At 45.9% G+C, this 11,089-nt stretch overlaps 1 protein-coding gene across 2 annotated transcripts in view; it reads left to right on the top strand.

The window, feature by feature from the left end:
- The first annotated feature begins 345 nt into the window (after nt 1–345).
- The window catches only part of PAPOLG (poly(A) polymerase gamma), a 164,918-nt gene continuing 154,174 nt past the window's right edge, over nt 346–11,089 (top strand). For both annotated transcript variants that reach the window (XM_075339361.1, XM_075339363.1), the window contains exons 1-2: nt 346–567; nt 10,634–10,792. In XM_075339361.1, coding sequence (XP_075195476.1) covers nt 551–567; nt 10,634–10,792 — 176 coding nt within the window. In that variant the 5' untranslated portion in view covers nt 346–550. The remainder of the gene's footprint in view (nt 568–10,633; nt 10,793–11,089) is intronic.

Here is an 11,089-nt window from a genome sequence, read left to right as displayed (position 1 = left end):
CCTTATGGCTCAACCTTTGAGAAATTGTTTCATAAAGTGTCAGGGGGACATGTTCGAACTTTGCATCGGGGCCCATCAAACTCTAGTTACGCCACTGGAGGTATGAATATGCAAAGGGTTAAGCTCTCTCACGTTATCATTTCGTGGCACTGTGATAAATTTGTGGCTCCTAGAAGAGCTGAATGTCTCCTGCTGCCCCTGCCCCGCCGACATCTCCCTCCAGCACCCCTCCCCTCCCCATCAGCACGGGTGCAGTACCATCTTGGTGCCGCCAGAGGTCGCCAATAGCTGAGAGCGCTGTGGGTTATCACGGACGTCTGTAGCTGTGCGCAGTGCATGTCGGGAGGTGTGGGAGCAGCCGGGCAGAATGCGGGCGCCGGCCGCCATGTTGAGCGCTTTGTGCAGTTATAAATAAAGATCGGCGGACGGCCTGCCGGTGTATTGGATGGTAGCCTGGACCTTTAGAATTTTTTTTATTTTCCGGTGGGTTGGATAACGGCTCAGCTGCTACTTATTGGTTTCCTGCAGGACGCCTCCTGAAACGGGAGCAATGAGAGAGATGTTCACGTAAGTTAATGGGAAGCCGGGTCTTGTAGTGGGCGCTGACGTGTGGCTGTGCGGTGTGACGTCAGAGCGTGATGTCATGTCCTTGGCCCCCTGCAGAACTCTCAACCACGTGTGTGGGAACATCCACCGATCTGTCGGCCTCTGCCTTGGGACTACAACTCCCAGCATGCCGTGACACCTGCAAGCTCATAAGGGCATGCTGGGAGTTGTAGTGTCACTGGAGGGCTGGAGTTTTCTGGTCTTAATAAAAAGGTTTCTAGAATCAGCAAGAAGTGGGGCAGAAAGTGCGTGATCAGCCTGAGGTGACGTCATGTGATGTAATCATCCGATGTCTGCAGCTGCAGGATGACCTCACCTGGTCTGGGGGGCAGCTCGGCCTCCGCTCCGGACAAGTGCGGTCTGTGCATGAGTGTAATGGGTGACACTGCTATACAGGTCAGGAAGGTGGAAGATTTTCCAGAATTAGGATTATATATATATATGTAATTTTTTTTTTTTTCATTCCCTGATTTGCCCACAGCAAAAATCTAATTTTTCCTCACCTGTCAGGTCTAGTGCTGCTGCTGGTCTCTGTGGACTGACTGCAGCGGTGCCTTACTGCAGTGTACATGACCACTGCGGTCAATCACTGGACCTGCGGTAGGGGAGTAAAGCTTGTAGGATCTTTTTGCATTGGATGATCCGATGAAATGTATAAAAAGTGGTGCCATATAGTGTAATCTTATTTGCCCCGGGTCCAAAGGGAGTATGTGGCGGATGTATAATGTGAGCAGAGCTGGGCTGCTGCCAGTATCCCCAATGGAGGAGGACTCCCTAACGTGACTGAGGTGGGTTTTTTTTTTCTGTAACCTGAGATCTCCCCCACGTGTCACTTTACGCTGCAGATTTTTTTTCATAGTGTGTATGAGGCTTAATCAGTTCAAAAGCTGAACATTGCTTGTGTAATATGTACAAGATTTCCCATCATAAACACCCTGCAGAAAACCCCTATTTTATTCACTGTGAGGCTATCCCCCCAGGTGCTGACCCAAAATCATGTTCCCTAAAGAGCCAGCCTCTATGGGGTGGGGTCCTTTTGGGGGTGTATGCGGAGGGGGGGTTCGTTTGATCTTTCCATTCCTGCTGAAGGCTCAGACCATTACATTTGACAGAATACAGCAGCGGTCCATCCCTGTCAGCGGCTGGCAGCATAGTACCCCAGTATAAGCCTCAGGGGTCCGTCAGTCCCGCTGCTGTGATCCGCCCTTGTTGCTCGCCCTATACACTGTAATGACCCCATTAGTGCTGATGTGCCTAATGAATGGTTCTATATGCAGCGTCGGTATTTGCAGGCAATATATATAGCATTGACCCCGGGAGCTATATATAACGCGTCCGCCTCCTTACACGGTCGGGGGATCTATTTTAGAGCTTGTAACACTGTAGCAGCACTTGTTTGCCCCGTCCACAGGCAAATGTGCACTTATGGGCTCTTCTCCACTTGCGATTTCTATGTGCGAGTGCGATCAGATAGAAAATCAGATCACACTCGCACCAGTGTCAATCAATGGGGCCGTGTCCTCTTGCTAAATGTTTTACGGCATGTCTCATGCTCTCTCACCCCCATGAAATCCTATGGGAGCGAGAAAAATATAAAAATCCGGGTGGCATGCGCATGTCACACAGATCCTTGACACTTGCATGCCACGTCAGACTGGCTACCGGAGGAATCTCCAGTAATACCAGGCCTGGCCGCGGTTACATGCACTGAACCCCGGAGCTGTCACCTGAGCTCCAGAGTGCAGCCTGAACAGCGAGCGCCGAGTGATTGATTCCCCGGCGATTGCTGTTCAGTTCAGCACATCTGCGGACAGAGCGGCCTGAACTCCGGAGCTCAGGTGACAGATCCGGGGTTCAGTGCAGGTAACCGCGGCCAGGCCTGGTATTACTGGAGATTCCTCCGGTAGCCAGTCTGACGCAGTATGCATGAACACTCACATAGCACTCGCATGACGCTCGCATGTCATACGGATGCTATGTGAGAAAAAAACCACACACCGTACGCAGATCACACGCAGGATATTCGACTCACATTTGTAGCCGAGTGTCGCTGTGAATTTGTAAACGCAAGTGGAGAAGAGCCCTGTCTGTGAGCTTTTTAGCACCATCATATTACATTGCTCCCTAAAAGCCCTGACCTGTACACATTAACCCCTGATGCTCAGAGTTCAGTGAATGAGGATGGAAGCTTTCACCTTCCCTTCTTTTACTGGAGGCTTCTTGCTACACTATCTCACTGTGCCATCGAGCCTCCATTGGCCAATACTGCCATGTTTCTTCTCACAGAAGCCGTATTGTGTTGTATTCCCATATCATAAAGTGATCGGTGGAGGTTCGTGCTGTTGATCACCAGGATCCCCCAGAAATCCATATGGCATCGTTCCTATTTACATGAATGGATCAGTGTTTGTTTTCAGGGGCCTTGGTGCCAGTAAGGCGAGACCAGAGTGGTCCCCTTCACTGTCAGACTCACTGGGGGTCCCACAGGTCGGATACTCACTGCTCAGAATTATGGCTTATACTGTGATGTATAATTATTCTAATGAAGCCCTGTGGGCGTACAACCATGCTAAGAGGACAGAATGAATGCAGGAACTAACACCCTTGTGACTAGTCCCTGCGCTCATTAGCATATCATAAAGGAGCTTTAGAAATGCGTATATAAAGATCTCTTTATCTATGCTACTAGATACAGGGACAGTTCGGCAGGGATTAGCAATATGCACACAGAACTGCATTCTAGGTGCAGAACTGCTCGTGGTTCTGGGTGCATATTGCACCTGACAGGTTCTCTTTAGGCCTCTTTCACACGTTCGTGAAAAACCACACACGTTTTTCACGGACGTGTCAGAGGTGCGTTTTGCCCTCCGTGACCCGTGTTTTTGGGCTACGTGTGTTCTCCGTGTGTTCTGTGATAACACACGTAGAACGGGAATTTTCTACTCACCTGTCCCTGGCTTGCTGTCCATAGTGCTGATCTTCGGTCTACGGTCTTGACGACTCCCCGCTGCTGCTGCTTCCGGTCGCAGTGAAGTGAATATTCACTTAGCATAATGAGTGGCGGTCGGCAGCAAGTGACGGCAGCGGCAGAGACTCCAGGGCTGGAGAAGGTGAGTAAAGTTTTGTGGGGGGGGTTTTCAGACACGTGTCTTTTCTCCTGTGCATGTCACACGGAACACATCCGTGTGGTCCGTTTGCATTACGTGTGACACGTTTGCGTTCCGTGTGAGACCCATGATGCCAGAGAGAAAACTGACATGTCGGCGTGAGAAACACACGGACACACGGAAGTACGGAACGGACACACGTTCCGTGCACAAATACTTACGTGTGTCCAAAACCATAGGAAAACCTAGGTCTATGTAAGTACGTGTCTCCGGTACGTGAGAAAACTGCCAAACACGTACCGGAGGCACGGACGTGTGAAAGAGGCCTTAGAGATGGTTCACCTATATTTATTTGCTAGTTCCAAATTATGTTGAGAAACAATGTTTATCTCAAATACCTTATGTTGGCAACATTGCCTGTGAGTGGTGCTATAGCGGACCGCTCTTCCCAATCGCCTTACCTCCGGGATCCGGTGATGTCACGTCAAGTTCTGGATCATGTGACCTCACCACGGCCGGCCGCAGTCTCCGTGAGTGATGGGCTGTGGGCGGAGTCTCACCGCTCAGCACAGCCCAACGTGACTGCCCATCAGCTCCCTCCTCCCTTACAGCAAAGCGCTGCAAACAGGAGATATGCTGGGCTGTGACGAGCGGTGAAACAGCCCAATGACTCAGGGAGACCGGGGCCGGCTGGGGTGATGTAGCGTGATCAGGAAATTGACATGATGTCGCCGGATCCATGAGGTCACGGAGCCTGGGGGTCAGGCAATGGGGGAAGAGCGGTCCACAATAGCACCTCACACAGGCAATATTGCCAACATAAGGTATTTGAGGGAAACCTTGTTTCTCAACATAATATTGATCTTGGAAATAATAAATATGGGTGAAGCACTTCTTTAATTTTTACAGTTCCCATTACTGTGTGTACGGATCTCACGCAGACCAATCTGTATCAGTGGTTCTAGCTTCTAAGCTGTAGCCGTGATCTTCCTTCTTCCCCTTCTGCTGTCTGTAGCCGGGTGGGAAGATGGCTGAGGTTTGTAGCAATGACTGACTCATAGGTGCTTTCCACACAAAATAGCGGAAGATTTTTATTTGCAACTTTTGCTTTACTTTTATTATTTCCTTATTCATTTTTTTTTATCCATTTAGGCTATGTGTCCACGGGAGAATGTAGCTGCGGATTTTTCTGCATCAAAATCCGCAGCTTTCCCGCAAAATCCGCACCTTTTCAAAGGTGCGGATTTGCCGCGGATTTTTTTATTTTTTTTTTTCCCCCAATTTTAAAGCCAAAATCCGGATGAAAATCCGCAACAATAATTGACATGTTGCAGATTTTTCCGGATCAAAATCCGCACGAAATCCGCTGCGGAAAAATCCGCAGCGTGGGCACAGCATTTCCAAAATGCCATAGAAATGACTGGGAAGTGCCTGAGCTGCAGATTTTCGGGAAATCCGCAGCTTTTCCGCGAGAAATCCGCGGCAAAATCCGCGCATTTTCCGCAGCGTGGGCACATAGCCTTAGACTCTAAAGTGATGAAATGGTGTAATCAAAAGTTGCATACAGTGGAACCTTGGATTATGAGCCTAATTGGTTCCGGGACTGTACTCTTAAACCAAGTTACTCTTATATGAAAGCTAATTTTCCCATAGGAAATAATTGAAATGCAGGCAATTCGTTCCACAACCCAAAAATATTTACTGTATTTATACAAACTTACTACAGTAATTACAGTACACTAAGGCTATGTGCCCACGGGGGAAAGTGTCCTGCGGTTATATCCGCAGGACATTCCGCAGGAGCTCCCAGAAAACAGCAGCACAACTTTGTCTGTTTCCATGCTGCAGTTTATTTGCGGAATGTCATGTGGATATGCTGTGGTCATTCTGCATTGAGGATACAGTACCATGGCTTGGACACTGCATCCTCAATGCAGAACAAGTGCTGAGTGATCAGGGCATTCATACTTACCTCCATCACGCAGCACTTCTCTCCGGCCGTGTCTGCACTGTGCAGGAGAAGGTGGGCAGGCCAGCACTAGCTCTGTCTGTCACATGACCGGAGCTCGTGCAGGCCCTGCCCACCTCCCTGCTCCTAGCTCAGGGGTGGGCAATTAATTTTCCCATGGGGCCGCATGAGAAATTGGGATTGGTTTAGAGGGCCGGACTAATATAATTACCTCAGTTCTACCCAATATACTACATCACTACACCTCCTCCATATACTACACCTGTAATAAACTACACCACTACACCCCTATATACTACACCTGGATTATACTACACTCCCTCCATATACCTGTAATATACTACACCCCCATATACACCTGTATTATACTGCACCACTATATAATACACCTCCGATATACTACATCATTACACCCCTATATACTACACCTGTAATATACTACATTACTACACCCAATATACTACACCTGTAATATACTACAACTCCATATAGTACACCTGTAATATACAACATCACTACACCCCATATACTACACCTGTAATATACAACATCACTACACCCCATATACTACACCTGTAATATACTACAACTCCATATAGTACACCTGTAATATACAACATCACTACACCCCATATACTACACCTGTAATATACAACATCACTACACCCCATATACTACACCTGTAATATACACCTCCATATAGCACACCTGTAATATACTACACCTCCATAGAGCACACCTGTAATATACTACACCTCCATAGAGCACACCTGTAATATACACCTCCATATAGCACACCTGTAATATACTACACCTCCATAGAGCACACCTGTAATATACACCTCCATAGAGCACACCTGTAATATACTACACCTCCATAGAGCACACCTGTAATATACTACACCTCCATAGAGCACACCTGTAATATACTACACCTCCATAGAGCACACCTGTAATATACTACACCTCCATATAGTACACCTGTAATATACTACACCTCCATATAGTACACCTGTAATATACTACACCTCCATATAGTACACCTGTAATATACTACACCTCCGTATAGCACACCTGTAATATACACCTCCATATAGCACACCTGTAATATACTACACCTCCATATAGTACACCTGTAATATACTACACCTCCATATAGTACACCTGTAATATACTACACCTCCATATAGTACACCTGTAATATACTACACCTCCATATAGTACACCTGTAATATACTACATCACTACACCCCATATACTACACCTGTAATATACTACACCCCCATATAGCACACCTGTAATATACTACAACTCCATATAGTACACCTGTAATATACTACACCTCCATATAGCACACCTGTAATATACTACACCTCCATATAGCACACCTGTAATATACTACACCTCCATATAGCACACCTGTAATATACTACACCTCCATATAGCACACCTGTAATATACTACACCTCCATATAGCACACCTGTAATATACTACACCTCCATATAGCACACCTGTAATATACTACACCTCCATATAGTACACCTGTAATATACTACACCTCCATATAGTACACCTGTAATATACTACATCACTACACCCCATATACTACACCTGTAATATAGTACACCCCCATATAGCACACCTGTAATATACTACAACTCCATATAGTACACCTGTAATATACTACACCTCCATATAGCACACCTGTAATATACACCTCCATATAGCACACCTGTAATATACACCTCCATATAGCACACCTGTAATATACTACACCTCCATATAGCACACCTGTAATATACTACACCTCCATATAGTACACCTGTAATATACTACATCACTACACCCCATATACTACACCTGTAATATAGTACACCCCCATATAGCACACCTGTAATATACTACAACTCCATATAGTACACCTGTAATATACTACACCTCCATATAGCACACCTGTAATATACTACACCTCCATATAGCACACCTGTAATATACTACACCTCCATATAGCACACCTGTAATATACTACACCTCCATATAGCACATCTGTAATATACTACACCTCCATATAGCACACCTGTAATATACTACACCTCCATATAGCACACCTGTAATATACTACACCTCCATATAGCACACCTGTAATATACTACATCACTACACCCCTATATAGCACACCTGTAATATACTACACCTCCATATAGCACACCTGTAATATACTACAACTCCATATAGCACACCTGTAATATACTACAACTCCATATAGTACACCTGTAATATACTACACCTCCATATAGTACACCTGTAATATACTACACCTCCATATAGTACACCTGTAATATACTACACCTCCATATAGTACACCTGTAATATACTACACCTCCATATAGCACACCTGTAATATACTACACCTCCATATAGTACACCTGTAATATACTACACCTCCATATAGTACACCTGTAATATACTACATCACTACACCCCATATACTACACCTGTAATATAGTACACCCCCATATAGCACACCTGTAATATACTACAACTCCATATAGTACACCTGTAATATACTACACCTCCATATAGCACACCTGTAATATACACCTCCATATAGTACACCTGTAATATACTACACCTCCATATAGTACACCTGTAATATACTACACCTCCATATAGTACACCTGTAATATACTACACCTCCATATAGTACACCTGTAATATACTACACCTCCATATAGTACACCTGTAATATACTACACCTCCATATAGTACACCTGTAATATACTACATCACTACACCCCATATACTACACCTGTAATATAGTACACCCCCATATAGCACACCTGTAATATACTACAACTCCATATAGTACACCTGTAATATACTACACCTCCATATAGCACACCTGTAATATACACCTCCATATAGCACACCTGTAATATACTACACCTCCATATAGCACACCTGTAATATACTACACCTCCATATAGCACACCTGTAATATACTACACCTCCATATAGCACACCTGTAATATACTACACCTCCATATAGCACACCTGTAATATACTACACCTCCATATAGCACACCTGTAATATACTACATCACTACACCCCTATATAGCACACCTGTAATATACTACACCTCCATATAGCACACCTGTAATATACTACAACTCCATATAGTACACCTGTAATATACTACAACTCCATATAGTACACCTGTAATATACTACATCACTACACCCCTATATAGCACACCTGTAATATACTACACCTCCATATAGCACACCTGTAATATACTACATCACTATACCCCCATATACTACACCACTATATACACCTCCATATAGCACACCTGTAATATACTACACCCCCATATGTCACACCCTGCACCCCCATATCACACACACTACACCCCCATATGTCACACACCATGCCCACATATCTCACCCTGCCTGTACCCCAACTTACCCCTCTCAAACACTCTGCACCCCTTCACATCCTTCTGTCAGTCTGCAGCCCTCATATGCCACTCACCCTGCAGCTCCATCGTCCCACATATGCACTCACCCTGCAGCTCCATCGTCCCACATATGCACTCACCCTGCAGTCCCCTTCCCCCTCATGTCCCCTCTTTTCTTATTACCAGTCATCATGTGTCCACATCTCCTTCAGGAGTCAGTATCTTTGCTTTCTGCCCGCCATCCTGTGTCTCCTCCCACACAGTCACATGGGCGTGACATCATCGCAGGTCCTGCAGCATGAATTATTCCGTCTGCTGTGCTGCTCCTTCTCCTGCAGGGCGAGCGGGAACTTTTGAAATGACACACGCAGCGCAGTACTGACGTCAGAGCGCGCGCGTGTGTCACTGACAATTAGTGCCGGCAGGGAACAGAGGAAAGACTCCTGCGTTCCGCTGCCTGCACTGACTGTGCGGACCTGCACAGTATCTCTCCCTGCTCGGCACGCTGCAGCCCGGCTCCACTGCACCGGCTGAAGACGGGCGGGCCGGTCACAGAGGGCAGGCGGGCCGGATGTGGCCCGCGGGCCGCCCCTTGCCCAGGTCTGTCCTAGCTCCACTGCTGTCCTGTGCACGGAGGGAAAATGACCGGGTGTCTGCTAGCAAGGCAGGTACGTATGGGACCAAGGCAGATTTCCGCAGGTAATTCCGCAGAAAGAATTGACATACAATATCGTGTTCGGCTGCGGGACATCTGCACCATGTTCCGCAGCTGCACGTATCCGCAGCGTGGACACAGCAATCCCCATGTCCCATAGGATAACATGGGGAGTGTCTGTGCATGCTGAAACCTGCGGATTTACTTGGAAAATCCGTAGATAAATCCGCAGGTTTCATCTCACGTGGGCACATAGCCTAACACAAAATACTGTGCAGTAAAAAAACATATAAAGCAAATTAAACTGCACTTTAGCTTACAATACAATTGTTGGTGTGAGAGGTACAGTACAAGCAATGTGCTGTACTGGTTAGCAGAAATACAATACTGTATCCAAAAATGCAAATTGATAGACATGCTATATAGTATATACTGTACAATGGTATACTGTATACAGTAAACAGTACATATGTACAGAAAGTTAGATCCAGAGCGGGTCAGAGCGTGGTGAAAGGACAGAACCGGACGTGTGCACGGTGAGTATTTGCTCTTATTGCAAAGCATTGCTCTTAAACCAAGTTACAAATTTGTATAAAGCTCTGCTTGTCTTGCAAAATGCTCTCAAACCAAGTTACTCTTAAAGCAAGGTTCCACTGTATTTTCAATTGTTTTTTTTGTTTTGTATTTTCCCTACCCCTCTTTCCATGTCCTCATCACTGTACTTTAAAATCTTCCCCGTCTTATAGCTGCCATTGCTTTCGGTTTGCGCGGATCAGGCTGCACAAGTATACACCTGACAAATCTCATCTTTATATTTCTGCTCTCTTTTATCAGAAATGGCCATGTGGAAGTCCAGCCTCAGAAGCACTTTGGCATTACCTCCCCGATTAGTTGGACTGGTCCCAAAGACATTGATTACCTCTACACCCAAAAGCTGATTGAAGCCATGAGACCTTTTGGTGTTTTTGAAGACGACTTTGAGCTGCGACACAGGTTGGTCATCTTGTATATGGCATCCCTTCATGATTACATTGGGGTCATCACTTCATGATTACATTGGGGTCATCACTTCATGATTACATTGGGGTCTGATTTTTGGGATCCGCCCAATCCTGAGAATGACAGGCCTGATGCTGGTTTTAGCTTCTCACCTTCATAGTTTTCTAAAGTGATAGTGAGGGTAATGCTCACACTAGCCAATGGCATATCCTATCTGTGTCTGGAGGTGCCGGCACGTCCTACAAGACGTCAGACAACAGTCTCCGGTAATAGGAAATTCCTGCAATATGA

This window comes from Anomaloglossus baeobatrachus, chromosome 3 (assembly GCF_048569485.1).
Source record: "Anomaloglossus baeobatrachus isolate aAnoBae1 chromosome 3, aAnoBae1.hap1, whole genome shotgun sequence".
Lineage (NCBI taxonomy): Eukaryota > Metazoa > Chordata > Amphibia > Anura > Aromobatidae > Anomaloglossus > Anomaloglossus baeobatrachus.
This window is presented reverse-complemented; position numbering and strand designations above follow the sequence as displayed.